This window comes from Bubalus kerabau, chromosome 15, assembly GCF_029407905.1.
Source record: "Bubalus kerabau isolate K-KA32 ecotype Philippines breed swamp buffalo chromosome 15, PCC_UOA_SB_1v2, whole genome shotgun sequence".
Lineage (NCBI taxonomy): Eukaryota > Metazoa > Chordata > Mammalia > Artiodactyla > Bovidae > Bubalus > Bubalus kerabau.
The window spans coordinates 58,669,601-58,690,755 of record NC_073638.1 but is presented as its reverse complement, the minus strand read 5'-3'; the positions used below and the strand labels follow the sequence as shown (position 1 = coordinate 58,690,755).

The window sequence follows — 21,155 nt, the reverse complement described above, 5'->3', positions numbered from 1 at the left end:
AAAGTTCATCATCAAAATAAGCACTTTTAGATTTTATAGGAATTGGCAACGATCAATAGCTTTTAAGAATTCAGACGAAAAATAAAGTCATAGTTGACTTGAGTTAAATGGAGGGCTTTAAAAACAGCTAAGCTAATGGATTATGTAATATGTAGAGGCAAGAAGGTGACAGTTTGATGGTAAGAACATCAAAGAGCTATAGCCCTGAAGGAATCTAAATTCATATTACGGATTGTGCCCTACAGCCAGCTGTTGAGTTTTAGATCCAAGTCAGTGACTGTCTCTCTTATCTTAGGTCGGCCGCTCCCTGCACATGGGGAATCAGAATCGAAAATAAGACAGGCAGGTTGTGCTCCCAGTTTCTGACACTGTTGAAACAGCAGTTAAGGATTTAGTGAAGTTAAGAAGTTTTTCTTCCCACACTACTTAATTGAACGTAATGTTCCCATAGCAGAAATTGGACAGAGGTTCTTTGCCACTTCCAAGCTTGTGAACTGGGTCAAGTTATTTAACCTCCCTCGATTCAGTTTCTTTGTCTATAAGGTGCAGATAAGACAGAATGAATTAAAATAGATGTTAAATACTTAGGACAGTGCATGAAGCAGGGTGAGTATAATGTAAATGCTGGCTGGCATTTATTTCATCATTTTAAAAGTGCTTAAGGTGGGGGTGGGGTGTGGGGAGCAGCAGCTTGTATACCAATTGTCATGGGTTACAAGGTTTCAATGTATGTTTTACTTTATTTTTGCCTGTTTGTTTGTTTTTTTTTCCCCCTTGAATGAAATTAATTCCTTTGTAAGAAATAGCTCTTCGTTTTTAATTAGACATTTACATTGAATGAAAAAGCAGTGAGCTGTGTGTTTGAAGCTCCCCAATTCCCACCCTCCCAATCAAGCTCAAAGATGCCTCAGCTATTTCTTTTCATTTCACATATAGTTTCAGCCTTTAGGATTAGTCTCCCTTTACAGAAGGAATCATGCAGTGAAAGGCCATTCATGAGCATGGGTTCAGCTGTTGGATCGCCCCCAGAGATACGAGACGCACTGGGCGAGAAGTGGAGACGCCTCCTTGCTCTGGTGAACCACGTGTGCACACCACGTTGTCAGTGCCTTTGACTGGCAGCCAGCCCCCTTGGAGGGATTGGCGGTGAGCGCCTGGATATGGAGTCCACCCTGGTTAATCTCTGCTTTGTGAAGTTTGCATCTTGGATTTCGTAAAACTCTCAAATGACCAAGCATATATCAAGCTCACAAATTCTGTCAACTGAGAGTTTTAATTGGAACCAAATTGGATTTGATTGCTAGTCTTTTGTAGCGAGGTTTTATTCGCTTCACATTCTGCTTATGGCAGCAAGAAAGCCCATCCTATGAAGTCCGTATGGCTCCTGCAAATACTGTATAGGATTTCAGAAATGAATTTGGTCAGGAGCGCTGATGGTTAATTTTAAAGAGTCCTTCAGAATAGTCTTTCACATGCTGGGTATACTTACAGGCATTTGAGGGAATTTCTTTTCCATGTTAATAGAATCAGGGTAAAAAGCCCGTGTTTTTTCTTTACAAAACACCGTAGCAGAGTTTGACATTCCAAAATGATGCTGCCAGGAGTATTGTAATATTTCAGAAACAGCATCACCCTTTGTCCAAAAGTCATCTGGAAGTCATTTAAGAGTGATTGTGAAGCTGAAGTGCCCGGAACAGAAATGAGTGATTTACTGAGGGCTTTTTTTTTTTTCCACAATAGTTAATGAGGTGCGCTTTACATGATGTGACTGGTTTGGCTGAATTTTATATGATAATTCAGAATGCTGGGAGTATTGGGTGGAATCATTTCCCAACTTAAGAAGTGTTTATAGATGTTTACGCATTCACTTGTTCTTTTGACAAACATTAAATCCGGCTCTGTGCTGGGTCCTATGATGGGTGTCAGGGATACCAAGACAAGTTAAGTGTGGTCTTTGTCCTTGGAGTTGACAGTCTGTCCAGTACCATAGCCACTAGCCACAGATGGTTATTTAAATCTAGACTTACCATAATTAAAACTAAAATAAATGCTCAGTTTTTAGTGGCGCTAGCCATCTTTCAAGTGCTCAGTAACCACCTGTGGCTAGTGACTCTTGTGATGGACAGTGCAGATGTAGACAGTTTCCATCACTGCAGAAAGTTCATTTGGACAACAAGGGTCCAGAGGAAGAGTGGAGCTAACACTTGGTGTGGCATGGTGAAGATTGTCCAAGTGTGCACAGGGTCAGCGGAAGCCTGAAGTAACCTGTTTATTGAGACTGGAGGATTTGGGAAAGGCTTTCCAGAATAGCTTCAGCTGAGTCTTGAAGGACACATGAGAATTAGCTAGGTGAGGATGGGTAGTCAGGGTGCTCCAGGAAGAACCTTATAGCATGTGCAAAGGCACGGAGGTAGACATTTCAGAAGTGTTAGGACACAAGATGATAGTTATTGCAACTGAAATAGAGAAATGTGAAATATTGAAAGGTAGAGAAATGTGAAGAGATGAGGCCAGATCACCAAGGGATTTTTAAAGCTAAGGAGTTTAGACTTTATCGTGAAGGAGCTGAATTGGGTATGAGGGTAAGTGATAGGGAGGAGACTAGGATTTTTTTTCCCTGAATGACTAGATGCCATTCACTGATTTTTTTTTTCCCCCTCTCTTTCTCTGGGAATCCAAAAACATAGGATCTAACCCTAAATTCATTACATAAAATGTGTAGTCTTGAGATAGTCTATTGATTTTCACATCTCAGTTTCCTACTCTTTAAAATGGGACTCTTCACAGTACTATTGTAAAGGGAAGAGGGAATTATTTATGTAAAAGTGCTTTGTGACCATGAAGTGCTACATTGACATGAGTAATGTAAATTTCACTAATCCTATTAAACATTGCTGTCTTTCTTGAAGTATTTAGGGGAGAGGTTGTTTAGTTTGGAGATGGGACTTGGAATGGGCCCTTATAGATTTTTGTTAGTGATGTGAAAGGAAAGGCAGAATTTTTGGAAAATATTAATTTAGCATCCACAAAGTTGGTGTCTGATGTGATGCTGTGTGCTCAGTCACTCCATCATATCTGACTCTTTGTGACCCCATGGACTGTAGCCCACCAGGCTCCTCTGTCCATGTAATTTTTCAGACAAGAATACTGAAGCCGGCTGCCATTTCCTACTCCAGGGGATCTTCCCAACCCAGGGATAGAACCTGGGTCTCTTGGGTCTCCTGCATTAGCAGATGGATTCTTTACTCCTGAGCCACCAGGGAAGCCCCCATACTACACGTTGCTGCCATAGTATTTTGGCTGTCCTTGAGACCTGTCAGGGCATTGGTAGCCATTTAGGGAATGGCTGAAATGTGGAGTTGTGAAATTGATTTAATTAGAAACAGGAGAAGGAGTATCCAACTGCTTTCCATAGGCTCCCACTGAGAAATCCGTGAATGTTACTATGAGCTTAGATGTTGCAACAGCAGTGGAAACTGTTGCCAGCTTTGGCACTTGTACAGTTATTGTTTAATACATACTATAAGACTAGGCTAGTTCTATCTGTTTCAAAATGGACTTTGGAACTCTTTACAATGCTAAAGTGAAAATTAGTTCTCTGAGTACTTGTTTTTTTGGGCAGGTGTGTCTGTAGGACAATTAATTCCTAGTAGAGATATTACTTTACAGAAGAGAACTACTAAGTAATTTGAACAGGAGAATAAAGAGTGGGTTAAAATTAAAAGTTATAAATACTTTAGCCAATAGTTGAACACACACACACACACACACACACACACATGTACATGCAGACAATATAAAATGTGTGTACTTTTTTTTCAGAACCATTTGAAAGTAAGTTGCAATCGTTGAATTCTCCTTTACTTTTAAATAGTGCATTGTTTATTCCAAAAACACAAGGATATTTGTTTAAATAATTGCACTGCAGTTATCAAACAGAAATCTAGATTCCTATGTATTATTTGGTCTGTAATTCTTATTCAGATTTGATAGCTAATCCAGTAATATTCTTTAGCAAAAAAAAAAGTAGAATTGTGGTTCAGGATACATTTAGAACCACAAGTTGCACCTGGTTGCTATGTCTTGCTAATCCATTTCGATTTTCTAAAACTAAGTTTTATGGTCTCTATTTGAGTTACTGCTGCTGCTAAATCACTTCAGTTGTGTCCGACTCTGTGCGACCACATAGACGGCAGCCCACCAGGCTCCCCCGTCCCTGGGATTCTCCAGGCAAGAACACTAGAGTGGGTTGCCATTTCTTTGTCCAATGCATGAAAGTGAAAAGTGAAAGTGAAGTTGCCCAGTCGTGTCTGACTCTTAGCGACCCTATGGACTGCAGCCTACCAGGCTCTTCCGTCCATGGGACCTTCCAGGCAAGAGTACTGGAGTGGGGTGCCATTGCCTTCTCCACTATTTGAGTTACTATGCATAATTAAAATTGGTCAAGCCTGGCAAAAGGAAGTTATTTTAGGGTTCAGTAGCAATAATAATGGCAGCCAAAATTTATTGAGAGTTTATTATGTACTAAAAAACTCAGAGCATATAATCTGGTTTACTGCTCACAAGATTCTTATATATCATCATGCTAATTTATAGATGTGGACAAGGAGGCTTTAGAGAGGTGAAAAACTCACTAGGTCATATAGTCAATAGCAGAGCCAGGATCCGAATTCATGTCGATCTGATTCAAGTATTTCATCTTAATTTCTAAGCTGTGATACTGTCTCAAGAGGCATAGGATTGGAAGCAAGCTTAAGAGGACACCTGTTTACTCTCATCTACAATGCCAAGTATGTCCCAAGCTAACTGTCAAAGATGGTTGGCTGCCTAACATATCCCTTAAGCTAAGCTAACTCACTTCAGTCGTGTCTGACTCTGTGTGACCCCATAGACGGCAGCCCACCAGGCTCCCCCGTCCCTGGGATTCTCCAGGCAAGAACGCTGGAGTGGGTTGCCGTTTCCTTCTCCAAGCATGAAAGTGAAAAGTGAAAGTGAAGTCGCCCAGTCGTGTCCGACTCTTAGCGATCCCATGGACTACAGCCTACCAGGCTCCTCCATCCATGGGATTTTCCAGGCAAGAGTACTGGAGTGGGGTGATCCCTTAGTAAGGTCACTGAACAGAAAACTTATTAACAAAGAGATCTTCCTAGAATGAAGTTTTCTGGTCTGGCCATACCATTTTATAGGTGAGACTATCAAGGCTCAACAGTAGATAAGTGACAAGTTCCAAGTACTACAGTTAGTATGCATCTGAGCCAGAATTAGACCTACCTAGTTCAATGCCATGTCCACTATGTCCCATCACCTTTGGTATTTGAGATGCAGAAGTAGTTTCAAATAGTCTTACTGGGTTGTCTAGAGCTCTAGAAAGTAGCAGACTCGGTTCTCTTCCAGTATTTACAAGGAATTTCCTTTGCTTCCAAACTAACATTTGACTCACTTAACATTTACTCCCTTGATGAGGGCTTCTCAGATAAGCTTTTTCAACTGTAATAATTTCCCCGTGATTTCTGATAAATTTGACCGTGATATTTGACAGTTCAAAATATTTTCTTGGAATTCTCTTTTTCCACTTTATAGTGCCTTGGTAGGATGAGTTGGTAGTGAAGATCCCTACATTTGCTGTTGGAAACTGTAGTCATCTCACAGAGGCGTATGGGTGCTCTCCAACTCATACCATTTCCTGTGTGTGATGTGGGGACCTCTCAGATTCGGTTATAAGGGTGAGAAGAGAAATGGGAGGGATCCTGTACTTACTGGACCTTCTGTGTACCAGACAGGTCGTCCTAGAGCAAAGATTGTTTTGTTTGAATTCATAAAACTCTGTGGGCTATATGTATTCCCATTTTGGTGACGAGGAAGCTGAATTTTTCTTGAGGTTGATTTCCAAAGGTCACATAGCCTGTTAGTAATGGGTCTGATTTCAATCCCACATCTGACAGTGTAGATGTGAAAAGGACAAGGAAAGACTTCATTAGACAGTTCATTGATTCATCAGACTGGTATTAGGTAAAGCGCTGTGTGCATTGTTGAAGTCAACTGAGGTTCTTGCCTTCAAGAGAGATGAATGGTGTAGTAGAGTTACGGGAGTTCAAAGGAGAAAGGAAGGGAAATAACTTCTAGCAAAAAAGATTAAGGAAGGCCTCATCAAAGAGTTGGCATTTGTAGAGAGAGCCTCAAGGGATGGCAGAGTTATTCATGAGGAGATGTGGAAAAAGGAGGATGAGCAAAGATATGGAAATAGACTGGGACAGGAAGAAGGAGTGCAGGGTTTGGTTTGATTTTCGAAAGGATTTCTGTTGGTTTGATTTTTGAAAGGATTTCTGAAAGGAAATTCTGGGAAGGAAACCTTCAAAGGAGTCGAAGGCCAGGCTGAGGACATTTCTTGGCAGACTCGTGGAGGAGGGTCAGGTGTTGTGTGGCTATGGAATTTTGAGCTAGGAAATGACTTGGTCAGACGTGACCTTCCATCATATCAATGTAATCTCATAACACGGAGGAGGATGCTTGGGACTGAGTGCGTGCAGGGAAACAGATGAAGATGATAATGGCGGTAGTCCAGGTGAGAGCTATGAGGCTCTGAACTCAGGTAGATGAAAGATAGTAAGAGGGAAGAGGAAACTTGGCCTAAGGTGTTATGCAAATAGACTCAAGAGGACGTCTCAACTGGGATGGCAGGGGTTGTTGTCAATAACACTTCACTTTTATTTTATTTATTTTTGTAGTTGCAGTAGGCGGGATCTTTAGTTGCAGCAGTCGAACTCTTAGTTGAGGCTTGTGGAATCTAGTTCCCTGACTAGGGATTGAACCCGACCCCCTGCATTGGGGAGCAAGGTGTCTTAACCACTGGACCACCAGGGAAGTCCAGTCCAGCACTTCACTTGTAGATTACCAGGAATATGGTAGTATTTTGACAAAACTAAAGACCATGCAGTAAGAGAAATTGGTCCAGAAGAGAAGATAGTACGTGCAATTCTGAATATACAGCTTGATTTTAGGTGAGAGAGGCATAGGGACATCTGGAAATACAGATGTGGAGTCAAGACTTGAGATGGATGGGTGGGGAGTCTAGAATGGAGTTTCATGGGTATAGATTTTAGAGTCTTTTATTTTGAGGGGATTACTGGAAACATTAGGTAGAAAGAGCTTGCCAAAGGAGAGAGGGCAGAAGGAAAGGGAAGAGGGCCAAAGACAACTCATTGGGAAACATTTGAATCAGGGTGTGGGAAGAAGACCAAGTGCCAGGGGAGCAGGATAACTAGGGCAGAACCGTGCTCTGGGAGCTGTGGGAGGGGAGGTTTTTCACAAGAAATGAAGGCTCAACATTGACATGCTGGAGAAAGGTGCCTACAGCCAGATCATAACAAAAGGCCTTGCATTTAATTTTTTTTTTTTTTTAAGAGTCCTCTCTACTGAGAGTTGTGAGAGTGCCTTTGGGGTAAAGAAGTTCATCTTAAAGCAGGCATTTGGGGACTGCTAGTAGGTAGTTTCTGGTTTGGAGAGAGAAGATGATGTTTGAAATATGTCTATTACCTGACAGGAGTCCACAGGGTGTAAGAGACAGAACCCCAACTGAGGTATCGTAGAGGATTTATTGTTTCAGGTAGATCTAGGAAGTCTAGAGATGGAGTTGGCTTCAGATGGTCCTGAATCTTGGGGTTTCACAGTTGTGAGAGTTTTCTCATGCTTTCCATTTCTCAGCTTCAGTTGTCTCTATGTTAGTGTTTTTGATTTTGTTCTTTCCTGTGGTATTTAGCCTGTCTCCATATAATGGGTAAAATAACCTTCAACAGCCTCACGTAAGTCTTTGCATCTTGAGATCCGAGATGAGCATGTAAAATCTTCCTTTTTGCTTTCAGCAGCAAAATCCCCAGAGGACTTTAGTTGGCCAGACCTGTCCCATCTGCCTGTCCTTGAACCAGTCACTCTCCTCTTTGGGTTGGTGTGGTCCATCCTGGGCCCTCCGCTTATCCCCACTAGGACCACCTGGAGTGAGGAAGAAGCCTCCCAAAGAACTGATAGTGGAACCAACAGGGTCTGAACCTTTGTCCTTCAGTGCTTAGCAGCTTAGAAGTAGAGGCGATAGAACATGTGATATACTCAGAATTGGGGTTTAAATTAGTATTTCATAAGCAGCTAGGGGAAATCCAGCCGGAGAATCAACAGTTCATTGTTACAGTGTTTGACATGGAATTCAGAAAGTGTAGAGAGGCTAATGAAACCACAATTTGCTGGCGCATTTACCTATTTTGCTGCTGCTGCTAAGTCGCTTCAGTCGTGTCCGACTCTGTGCGACCCCACAGACGGCAGCCCACCAGGCTCCCCTGTCCCTGGGATTCTCCAGGCAAGAATACTGGAGTGGGTTGCCTTTTCCTTCTCCAATGCATGAAGGTGAAAAGTGAAAGTGAAGTAGCTCAGTCCTGTCCGACTCTGACTGACCCCATGGACTGCAGCCTACCAGGCTCCTCCGTCCACAGGATTTTCCAGGCAAGAGTACTGGAGTGGAGTGCCATCGCCTTCTCCGTTACCTATTTTAATCAAAGCTAATTATTTGTTCTTTGACTAAAAGTAATCCTGTCTACAAGTAAGTGAAAATGTCTTTAATATTCTACGAGCGTGATTGAATTTTCCAGTAAGGAAATACGCAAAGTCATTTCTTTCATGTATTGTCCACTCTTAGTCAAGCCATGATTTATTCTGTAGTAGAATTTTAATTCAGAATTTGCTAATTTGCTCATCATTTGCCCCGTTGGCTTTTATGTATACATCAAAGATTATGTTAGACATGCTAAAAGTACTTGTATCATCGATGTACTTGGCTTTGTAAGGAAATAATCCTAAAATTAATGGGTACTCAATTTTTAAAAATCTGGATGCATAGGAAGATAAGGAGAAGGGAGGAAAAACAATGACCTGTATCTTACCGTAGGAAATACCTATGGTTAACATTTTGTTGTTTACACTTCTCAACTCTTCTCTTAGTATATGTATGTACTTTCTTTTCTCAGCATGATTGGTTAAGACCAATAAGAATTTACTCATGGAGATGAGTCACATTTGAACAAACCTAAGCTCTGCCAGGAAGGCAGGGCTGGTATTTGGTAGGCAACCAACAGTGTGTGCCATGGTTCCTCTCTCTCCTAGTCACATCTTACTCATTTTATCTAGTCTGTTTTGAGCCCCTTCTGCTATTAAAAAGCCTTCCCTGGTCTTCCTTATCCAGATTCCTCTTGCCCCTTCTCTGCTGCTCCCCACTTAGCACTAGATTGAATGCCTTGTTATTTCGTGTCCAGGTGAGTCAGTCCACACCTGTCTGTTCGATTCCACAGACTCTCCTCCAAGTGCAGCGCCTACTGTCACTGTTCTGCTGCACATGACCTTTGGTGACAGTGACCACATTTTAGAATCTGAAGTTGAGGGAGGGGTTAAGGCAAAGGATCTCTTCTTATTTTGAGTTTATTGAAGTAATAAACCTTATCAGCCTATATAAAAACTGCATTCCATTGAAGGTTTATGTTTAATGAATTATCCTTATTTAAAAGAAATGAGAAATGTCTTGGCAAAATTCAGTACTTACTTTGCCCTACCTGTGGTACTTGGCTTATAGTAGAAGGTCAGTATTTATTGGTTATGTTAGCAGTAAATTTTTTTCTTACTCTGTATCATGTTTCCTCATATGGGTGGATATTTTGTGTGTTTAGTGCCAGAAGATAAATGACTGGGTTGTCAGGATAAACTTTGCTCAGGAAATTGTAACTGCTGCCAGGGTTTTAATTGATTTGCCTATAAAATAAAGCCTTCTATGGGTTACTGACTATACAAGGAAGTGGCATATACAAAAGGGTCGTGGGTGCCGGGATAACTTAAGTTTCTTTGAATTGAATAAAGCTCTTTTAGTATATGGTGGAGTTCTAAAGGGGCTATAGCCTGAGTTTTGGCAAGGACAAGCTTATTTTTGATTAAGCATTGCTGCTTTTCTTTTTGTGCATTTAAACACAAATACGTAATATTTTACATATATATATATGTATATGAAAAAGTTTTCCCCTTCTCTGTGAAGGAAGACTACAGTAAAAACCTTGGGAATTTCCATAATGAGAGTTCTTAGTACAGGCATGTTTATAAAACATTTAATTTTTATATATACTTCCATGAAAGTTGTATGAAAGTATAAAATTAAACTTCCCTGGTATGAGAAGAAATAGGGTAAAACATTATTAGTGGGTTCAGGACTCTCTGCTCTACTGTATCAGATAGTTTGTTTAGCCTTGGTAGGAAGCATGTCCAAGGAGACCTATCAAGGATGCTAGTCAATTGCTGGCCTTCTGTATTCGCTAGGAAAAGAGCCACTTTGGTCCTTTGAAAGTCACTTGTAGAAAATAACACAAAGCAACATGGTTCTGTTTCTAGAATTTCCATTATTTTATTTTGATTACCTTATACAATGTCTAAGATTTACATTCTTTAGCAATGCTGTAGGAATTTAGACAAAGCACAGAGGAAACAGAGGCTCACTTTTCTCATCTGTTAAAAAAAAATAAGAGCAGGCCCACTGCGACATAGTAGGGTAATGACAATGTAAACTGTTACACAAATGTTAGTTTTTGTTAAGATGTACTGATACCAAATATCCCTAACAGGGAACAGTCTGTTTCTTTTTTTTTTTTTTAATATTTGGCCACCCTGCTCAGCATGAGATCTTAGTTCCCCAACCAGGGATTGAGCCCGAGCTCCCACCACTGGAGTCGTAATCACTAGATTGCCAATGTTTTGTCTTTTTTTTTTTTTAACAAAAGCAAGTCTCTACCACCCGCGCGCCCCGCCCCCCCAACCCCACCCACCTCTTGAGTTCTTAATTTTTCACAGGAGCCAGCAGAGTTCTGAGCCCATAGTAGGGCCTTAAGATAAAAATAAATAGATGATTAAGAACTTATTAGAGGTATGCATTATAAGTTTTTTTTTTTTCTTTCAAAATTGTTGCATACATTTTGGGTCTTGCTGATGTCCAATTATATTTAATAGGAGACGGTTGCTCACCTCCTGTTGGATGCTGTCCCGTGGCCTTCCTTGCCCAGTTCAGTGTTGAACTGGAAACACCATCTCCGAGGGCAGAGTCATGGGCTGGTGGTTGCGTCTGTTGTACTTGGCACGAAGCGTGACGCCATGCAGATCCACCCACTTGAGAGAATTTAATGGCATCGCAGGAGGGGCAGCCTGGAGGTGTTTGGGTCCCATCTGCGAGAGGTCACGTGTGTGGCTTTGAATGCGGCTCTATCGGGTAGGGACACGTAGCTGTGGAAAGAAATGTTGAGGGAGGCAAGGAGCCGTGGCCGCAGGGGATTAGATCAGTGGGGCCCCCCTGAAGGGAAGGGTGGTGCTCACAGTTGTTTTCTCTCAGGACTTGCCACAAGGTCAGACCATCTGGTGGCCACCTCTGCAGAGGAGCAGGAGGCACACGAGTGGCTGGGAGACTGTGGCTCTGTAACCTCCGGCCGGGACCTGTCCACCAGGTGACAGAGAAATTGCCACGGGCCAGGCTGGCTATTGTCTGCGTGCAGAGTGTGCTCAGGCCTGGGCCTTCCTGCTGCAGTTGGTCTGCCTCCCTCTTCTCACTCCTCCCCATGGCTCCTCACAACAGCTGCTGGAAGCTTCTGACCCCTTCTCCGCCCTCCCCCAGCTCAGTCCATGTGTCTAGTGAGTGTGGATAGTGCAGTCCTTACCCTACTGTTTCCCGGCTGGAATTCCAGCCAAATGGCCACAATGACATTTCTGTCCCAGACAAGAAGAAACCTAAATCCAGGCACTTCTCAGAGACATAACACCAATTGGCGTACCCTCTAGTTCACACCCGCCTCTCGTGTTTCTTTTAAACCACTTCCCAAGTGAAGAAATCCCAGTCTAATTCAGCACATCTCATGAAGGTATGAACCCTCTGTCATGGATGACCGTGGATCAGTGTCCATTTAACCAGGGCCAGTCCAGCTTTCCTACTTCTGGGAGGGTTGGCAGATAGAAAATATCATGTAGCATGTGCATTAAGAATCAAGAATATAATTGCAAACTCTAGCCTCCCCTAGAAGGAGCCCCTAACGTGAATCCTTGGTCCTTATGAATAATAAATGCACCCAAAACAGACTCAGAAAGACATTATTCGCTGAGCCACTTGTATCCTGTTTCCTGGAACAGTTCCAAGTCCGATGGGAGTGCGGAAGGCTAATGGATTGCTGTTTCCCTCTCCTCCACTCTCTCTCTGTCTCTCTCCTCTCAGTCTCTGCTTCTGGGACTGTTGTAACAAGCAGAATAAATAGGAGTTGCCTTGAGGTAGACCGTGTCCCCGTTGGAAGTCCTGCTAGACTCGTTTTAATTCTGTGTGATCGTGTGCACAACCCCAGCCTGTGTGGAGATAACACTGTTGATCAGGAGACTGGTGTTCTCATATTCAAGGTCCACCCCTTTTGCTTAAGAAAATATACCACCAGAACATGTTAAGAAAGAACACTGTGACTGTAGCACTTTCAGATCAAGCCAAGTAGTTCTGTCCTGTTAGGAGACTGGAGGGGAGTCGGGGAGTAGCAATGAAACAAAAGGAGAGAACGTGCAGAAAAGTCAAGATCATGGGTCAGCTTTCTCCCATACCTAAAGTAGCAGTGTTACCTTTTTCTTGAATCTGGTCTTATATTGGGGCTTAGTTGAGGCATTAGAGCAAACACCAAGTGTCTGTTTCATCGAAGGTCTCACACAAGAGGATCCAAAATGAATATGACCTAGTCCTGTCCATAAGGCACCTAAATACAGTTGAAGGAGATACACCAACTTAATAATAACCAGAGGCAAAGTAAAATGCACCCAGTGAGAGCTTTGTCTAAAATAATCTGTGGAATCCAGGAAAGGGAATATCGTAGTAGTTCCACACTGATGGTAACATCCAGCTTGCAGTGATGATGAATAAGGTTTTCAGCTGGCAGAGACTGGAGAGGGGGTATTTCATATGAAGGCATTGCCATGATCAGAGGATCTGAGGTGGGAAAGCAGGGTGTTGCTAAAACGTAGGATACAAGGAACATTCAGGAATAAGGTGAGAAAGGAGAGGATCATACTGAAGGTCTAGCTGATTCAGTTGTAGTGGGGGGAAGCATTTGGGGAAATGCTCAGTTGTGCTTTTTAAGATTTAGATCTCCCAGTATTACAATGAAGTGGTTTGAGGCAAGAATCTCATGGAGGTTCATGGCAGTAATCCAGGAGGAAGAAAATGAGAGTCTAGACTCGGGTGGCAAAGCAGGGAAAGTAAGAATGGATGGATTGAGACCTTCCACGGGGTTCTCTATGGGTTGTGGAGACTGATGAGCTGTGGTGGGGGGAAGGGGGTGCAGACGAGGGGAGGAGGGTTGGTAATGTCTGGGACCGCCCACTATTAGCAGCAGAAAATGGTACCACTTTTCATTTCACTCTTCTGTTCTCGCTGTAATGAGGTGTTTTTTTTTTTTCCCTTTACTACTACTACTACTAAGTCACTTTAGTCGTGTCCGACTCTGCGCGACTCCATAGACGGCAGCCCACCAGGCTCCCCCGTCCCTGGGATTCTCCAGGCAAGAACACTGGAGTGGGTTGCCATTTCCTTCTCCAATGCATGAAAGTGAACAGTGAAAGTGAAGTCGCTCAGTCGTGTCCGACTCTTAGCGACCCCATGGACTACAGCCCACCAGGCTCCTCCGCCCGTGGGATTCTCCAGGCAAGAGTACTGGAGTGGGGTGCCATTAGTGCTTCATAATCATCACAATAATAGTAAAAGATACAAGTATCATCATTTATCTAATTAAAAATTTTATGGAGCCAGCCAGTAGGTCCTCATGAAGTGAGTTACAGAGAAAACTGTTGGGTGTGGCACAGACCAATGCAGACCACGAAAGGGAAGGAACTGGCCTTTGCTAGCAGAGGGCCGTGGGTGGCAAATATTTCCTCAAGATCAACCATCTCTTGGTCCTCCGCTTGTGGTGTGCTTAGTCGCTCGGTTGTGTCTCTTTGCAACCCTTTGGACTGTAGCCTGCTGGGCTCCTCTGTCCATGAGGTTTTCCAGGCAAGATTACTGAAATAAGTTGCCATTTCCTCCTCCAAGGAATCTTCCTGACCCAGGGGTCGAATCCACGTCTTCTGTATCTCCTGCATTGCAGGCGGATTCTTTACTGCCTGAGGAAAAGCACAGTGGAGAGTGCTTTGTATCCTAAAGAGTCAGAGTGAGTTTAGGCCTTGCTGCCTGCCACTCTTAGCCACCCAGGGATCCCATCTTACCCCACTTTGCTGCTGCTCATCTCTGACTGTGGGGAGGATGCCCCGTTGGTCTGTTGGAAATTCCTCCATAATTGCAGTTCTGAGCTCCTGATGCCTCAGTCCCTGCTGTGAGCTCTGCTCTGCTGAGAGCTGTTGATCCTCAACCAAGGCTATTAACTCACCCAGGTCCACTGTGTTTCACCTTCTGGGAATTATTTCCCAACCTTTGGTGACACACCAGAGGCATCGAATTGCCGAAGGACACAGATAAGCCTTGGAGCCAGCTCCGTGAGAACTGGAATGCTGGCCCCTCTGCTTACCCGCTGTGTGACTTCTGCCAAGTCACCTAACCTCTCAGGGACCCAGAGAAGTAGGGCCCCTGTCCGGAGAAGATTGAAAGACAAGAATGTAAACCACCTACCTCAGTGCCTGCAATTACTGTGGGCACCTGACGCAGTAGGCTTTTCCTTCCAGGGTTTGGGACTTTGTCCCTCACCCCATTCTTTATCCACTTTGGTCTCTCCTGGGGGTGAGTTTTTGGACATGAAGCATCCATAGTGTCTACTATAAGAGATACTAGGGGGAATAAATACTATGGCTCATAAAATAAGCAACGTGTAAAGAGACTTGGGAGGGAACAGTTGCTGAAGCTGCAGAGGCTTTATTAAGCTGCTGTGTTTATTATTCATTAACCCAGCTGCTTGGTAAACATGGGTAGATGCATTCCCGAAGGCTCCACTTGATCTGTTTACTCTTGTAAGGAACCAAGTAATCAGAGTGGTGTGAGTAGCCTGCTTTTGGAGGTTAGGCTCCTTTAGTTTTCCCAGGGTTTATAAAGAGGCAGATCCTTGGGAAAGGGAAGCAAATATTTTGGCTATTGTGGTTCAGCACTCTTTTCTGTTGACAAGTAAAGGTAATCACGCTTTGTAAAACCCCTCTTTTCAATACAATAGACTGAACTCCTCAAGGAAAGCCCATAGATAGGGGAACATTCAAAACCAGTATTAGAGATAAAATTCTGTGACAGCCTTGGTCTGTTTACAGTGTTTGTTTTTTGGTGGACTCAGCTTTTTAAAGCTGATCTTTCAGATAATAGTCACTTGCCACCCTGGGGACAATGGAATCTGTTCTCCCTTCTATTCCTTATGATCCAATTTGATCTTATAAAGTGTGACCTTTTGAACACTGCCTTCGAGCTCTGAGGATTATCAGTTGAATGTAATTCGTGAGTCTGGGGTATAGAAAGTCCCCTGAGAGGGCTTGTCCTAAGCCTGCACTAAGGTAGGCTCTGGGATGCTATCTGTTTTCAGGGAGGAAATGCTGAGAATGCAGTTTCTGACTATTGGGTTGACACACTTGTGGGTGGCGACAGAATTGTGAAATTCAAGACCTGTTCTTAGAAGCTTTTTTATTTGGCCTATAAGACTAACGTGCTAGAAACAATGAGTAGAAGACAGCCTGTTTAATGACCACACAAAGCATGTTTATGGTAAGAACTGAAGTTTTTGAGGGAAGTTACACAGGTGGTGACAATATAGAGCCTTGAGTCCTCCTTTTCCTATTTGGAACCAGTCTGTTGTTCCATGTCCATTTCTAACAGTTGCTTCCTGACTTGCATACAGGTTTCTCAAGAGGCAGGTCAGGTGGTCTGGTATTCCCATCTCTTGAAGAATTTTCCACAGTTTATTGTGATCCACAGTCAAAGGCTTTGGCATAGTCAGTAAAGTAGAAGTAGATGTTTTTCTGGAACTCTATTCCTTTTTCATGATTCAGAGGATGTTGGCAATTTGATCTCTGGTTCCTCTGCCTTTTCTAAAACCAGTTTGAACATCTGGAAGTTCACAGTTCACGTACTGCTGAAGCCTGGCTTAGAGAATTTTGAGCATTACTTTACTAAGATGAGTGCAATTGTGTGGTAGTTTGAGCATTCTTTGGCATTGCCTTTCTTTGGGACTGGAATGAAAACTGACCTTTTCCAGTCCTGTGGCCACTGCTGAGTTTTCCAAATTTGCTGGCGTATTCAGTGCAGGACTATCACAGCATCATCTTTCAGGATTTGAAATAGCTCAACTAGAATTCCATCACCTCCACTAGCTTTGTTCGTAGTGATGCTTTCTAAGGTCCACTTGACTTCACATTCCAGAATGTCTGGCTCTAGGTGAGTGATCACACCATCATGATTATCTGGGTCGTGAAGCTCTTTTTTGTACAGTTTTTCTGTGTATTCTTGCCACCTCTTCTTAATATCTTCTGCTTCCATTAGGTCCATACCATTTCTATCCTGTATCAAGACCATTTTTGCATGAAATGTTCCCTTGGTATCTCTAATTTTCTTGAAGACAGGAAGAAGCACAAGCTGGAATCAAGATTGCCGGGAGAAATATCAATAACCTCAGATATGCAAATGACACCACCCTTACGGCAGAAAGTGAAGAGGAACTAAAAAGCCTCTTGATGAAAGTGAAAGAGGAGAGTGAAAAAGTTGGCTTAAAGCTCAACATTCGGAAAACGAAGATCATGGCATCTGGTTCCATCACTTCATGGGAAATAGATGGGGAAACAGTGGAAACAGTGTCAGACTTTATTTTTCTGGGCTCCAAAATCACTGCAGATGGTGATTGTAGCCATGAAATTACAAGATGCTTACTCCTTGGAAGGAAAGTTAAGACCAACCTAGATAGCATATTGAAAAGTAGAGACATTACTTTGCCAACAAAGGTCTGTCTAGTCAAGGCTATGGTTTTTCCAGTGGTCATGTATAGATGTGACAGTTGGACTGTGAAGAAAGCTGAGTGTTGAAGAATTGATACTTTTGAACTGTGGTGTTGGAGAAGACTCCTAAGAGTCCCTTGGACTGCAAGGAGATCCAACCAGTCCATTCTAAAGGAGATCAGCCCTGGGTGTTCATTGGAAGGACTGATGCTAAAGCTGAAACTCCAGTACTTTGGCCACCTCATGCGAAGAGTTGACTCATTGGAAAAGACCGTGATGCTGAGAGGGATTGGGGGCAGGAGGAGAAGGGGACGACAGAGGATGAGATGGCTGAATGGCATCACCAACTCAATGGACGTGAGTTTGAGTGAACTCCGGGAGTTGGTGATGGACAGGAAGGCCTGGCGTGCTGCAATTCATGGGGTCGCAAAGAGTCGGACACGACTGAGTGACTGAACTGAACTGACTGACACGGGTGGTGCTCGTACAGAACCCACCTGCCAGTGCAAGAGACTCAAGACGCAGGATTTGATCTCTGGGTCAGCAAGATATCCTGAAGAAGGGAATGGCTACCACTCCAGTATTTTTGCCTGGAGAATTCCGTGGATAGAAGAGCCTGAAGGGCTACAGTCCATGGGGTCGCAAAGACCCCACAACTGTCCACGGACACAACTGCACAACTCAGCACCACTCACACTGGAGTCAGGAATTTAAGAAGTGAAGGTTAGGTCACGAGGTGAAGCATTTAAAGATACAGTGGTGAAGCTGGCTAGTTCAGAACTCAGACCATTTGCTGGGGAGGGATAATTTTATTTTTTACACATTTATTTGGCTGCATCGGGTCTTAGCTGGGGCATGTGGGATCTTAGTTTCCCAACCAGGGATCGAACCTGTGTCCCCTGCATTGGAAGGCAGATTCTCAACCACTGGACCACCAGGGAAGTCTCCAGGAATAGTTTTAAATGCTAAAAATCTTAACACCATCTTCTCCAGTCCCTTCTTTTCTTTTCCACATGGTGAAACCTGAGAGGTGAAAGGCCATGAGGCTGATGATCTGCAGTAAACTATTGTGAGCCTGGATTGAGGAATGCCCTTGACGGGCATGCAGTTTAGAGCCTGGTGCTAGGGTGCCTTGTGAGAAACTGTGCAGGATGAGACAGCTTCCTAGGGAGAATTTAGTTTAGGAGCATGAACCTTGTGTTAAAACTGTAGCGCTGCCTGGGAACCTGGCATGGTTGTCCTTGCAATTGAAGAAATAATTCTACACACTCACTCTCTGGGTTTCTGAGTCCTATTTCACTTTCCCACTCCCCCCAACACACACACATCTTCCATGCCAATTACTGTGTTAATACTAAGAAATGATCAAGTGTTATCCTTTCCAGGGCTATTTGTATTTTAACTGGGATGAAAACTTCTAAGAGAGAGTATTGCATCTAAAAGACAGTTTCCCATCTCTGTGACTTCAAGTTTACGAAGGGTAAAGGAGATATCTTTCTGTCCTAGAATCAGGGTGTTTAAGAGCAGATTGAAATGAGGGGAACCTGAAGTCTAAGAAGAGGATGTCATCTCCCTGGGGCTGAGTAGGCACTCATTTGTGAATGAATTGCTGACCAAGGCTGGGGGGTGGTGCACTGTGTTTACAGAAAGAAGAGAAAAGACAATAGAAATAGACCCTGTCAAGGAGAAAATAATATGACTTGATGACTGTGATCCCAAGATGTGAAGGGGAGAGAGCATTAAAAAAAAAAAAATCATACATATAAAATCTCATTGCTTGGGAGAGTCCCCTGGAGGGAACGAGGAAATTGGAAAAGTCCTATGTTTAATCATCTGGGCACATAACTATCATTTTTAAGTCAATACAGCTGACCCTTGAACAGCATGAGTAAATCCACTGATAATTTATAGTCACCCCCACCCTTTAGCCAAGGTTCCTCAACATCCAAGGATTCTACCAACCATGGGCTCTGTGGTACAGTAGTATGTACTATTGGAAAAGAAATGCATAGATGGGGACCCATGCAGTTCAAACCTGCTGTGTTTCAAGGGTCAACTGTACTTAAATCTACCTGCAGTTCACCTGTTTATAAGTTACTCATATGAGTTGCTGTCCTGCTTTTCACTTTTCCCTCAAGTTTTCTATCCAACTTTTCCTCCCATGTCTGAGTGTCTGGGAACATGGTAGAAAAAGTGGGGCTCAGTCTGAACTGCAGGGCTCATTCTGAATTGTGTGTGCCTTTCTTACCCAAGGAATTCTTAGCCTTTTCTTACTTCACTCTTAACTTGCAGTTAAATTTGTCACTTTGAAATTTCCTTAGGAAAAAATTTATTTGCTTTTTTAAACATGCTTTTGTTTGGGAAGTTCCGCTTAGAGTGACTTTCACCTTTTGCTTCTCTTTTGCATGGAATATGCTGCCCTTGGTTATGGAGAAGTAACAGGATGCCTCCCGAAGGCATTCATTCCTCCTTGCTCTGATCGGTATAAAGCTCCTGTCTGCTGTATACCAGGGCTCTGTATTTGTGAGGCACTTGGAAAACACTGCAAGCTGCAGAGAGTGACCATGAATAGCAAACTTAATTTGGTCTAATGTGTTTTGGCTTGCTTGACCTCACCAGAATAAAAATGTGCCTGTTTAAATTATTGTATTGGAGTTAAAAATTCTAGAGGCATTTATCTCATTGGAAGAACCTTGGGATCGCTTTAGCAAAGGTTTAAGTCCATGTTTAATGTCAGTTAGGTTTGAAAGATGTTTAATGTAGAGCTTCAGTAACGATTGGGTTATTGTGAGTTCTGAATTTTAAGAATCTGAGTTACTATTTTTCTCTTGCTACTTTTTTTTTTTCCTAGACGATTGGCTGGCAACGACCTTTCTTTTATCCACCCAAAGGCCTTGTCGGGGTTGAAAGAACTCAAAGTTCTGTAAGTAATGCAATTTTAGAGTTTCACAGCTGGCTGTGTATTTTCTTTCTGCGTAGTCAACATGCTTGGAGCTAGGTTAAGCACAGTTTCTTTAGGTTCAGGATTAAAAGATTTAAGGACAGGCCAATGGGTAGTGTGGGAGGCTAGAGGGTGATTTAGGCAAACTTGGGTCTAGATAACAAAAGTTAACGTCTAAATAATAGGTATTCTGAACTCCAGTGCATTACAGTTGAATGTTAGGCTTTATGTGTAGCTAAAGCACTGAATCAAAATCATATTTAAACGTCACTGGCAAGCTTTGTTTCAACTTCTCTCCACCCACCCGCATTGTTTCTACTCTTACTATATTAATAGCTATAAGAATTTTGAATTTGCTGACCCTAAAGGCAAAAAAGCTTACAAGAGCTCCAAATGGTAAAAATCATTTTAGAGCTAAAGGGAATTGAGGTGACACAACTAAGCAACTGATCTGATCTGATCTGATGATTTACACAGCCTGCGAGGGGTCAGGAAATAAATTCCTGGCAGGGAGCAGGAGCTTGGAGGTTGGCAGGTTGGAGAGCAGGTGAACCGACCACCAGCCCCACTTTGCCACTACCTCTCTGGGTAAGCATCTGTAAGTCACTCAGCCTCTCTGGTTCAGTGAGTTAGATGGGCCTTTTTCCATTTCATTCTGTGGTGGTGATTCTAATCAGGTAGTCATTTTATTAATGTGACCAGGAAGGGCATTAGGCAAAAATAGTAAAGACTTCATTTTCACTACTGGTCTATACCTCCATTCTCCAGGTTGGCGATAATTAGATAATCAAAGTTTTATTTCTACCTCAGCCCTGTATTCACTGAGGACATGGCCACTGTTCATAAGAGTTCAGAATCTGCTGTCCTCTGGGCAGGATTGTCGTTATCTAATGTCCATGTTTCTGAACTCTGCTTTTATTCCAGATGCTTTTTTCTAGAATAATGCTTTATTCCAGGCATTAGGGATTCTAGTGGATTTGCTTGCTCCGTTGTTGTTGTTTAGTCACTCAGTCCTGTCCAACTCTTTTGCAACCCTGTGAACTGTAGCCCACCAGGCTCCTCTGTCCATGATTTCCCAAGCAAGAATACTAGAGTGGGTTGCCGTTTCCTTCTCCAGGGGATCGCCCTGACCCAAACCCACTTCTCCTGCATTGCAGGTGGATTCTTTACCACTGAGCTGCCAGGAAAGTCCTTACCTCCCAGTTAACCTGTTATATGTCCCAGTTAACACTCATGG

General features: G+C 43.0%; 1 protein-coding gene across 3 annotated transcripts in view; it reads left to right on the top strand.

Moving 5' to 3' along the window:
- LGR4 (leucine rich repeat containing G protein-coupled receptor 4) overlaps positions 1–21,155 on the top strand; it is a 106,863-nt gene that overhangs the window by 58,394 nt on the left and 27,314 nt on the right. For 2 of the 3 annotated variants that reach the window (XM_055549169.1, XM_055549171.1), the window contains exon 3: positions 19,829–19,900. The exons of the other annotated variant lie outside the window; for it this stretch is intronic. In XM_055549169.1, the coding sequence (XP_055405144.1) occupies positions 19,829–19,900 (72 nt within the window). The remainder of the gene's footprint in view (positions 1–19,828; positions 19,901–21,155) is intronic. 3 annotated transcript variants of the gene reach the window in all.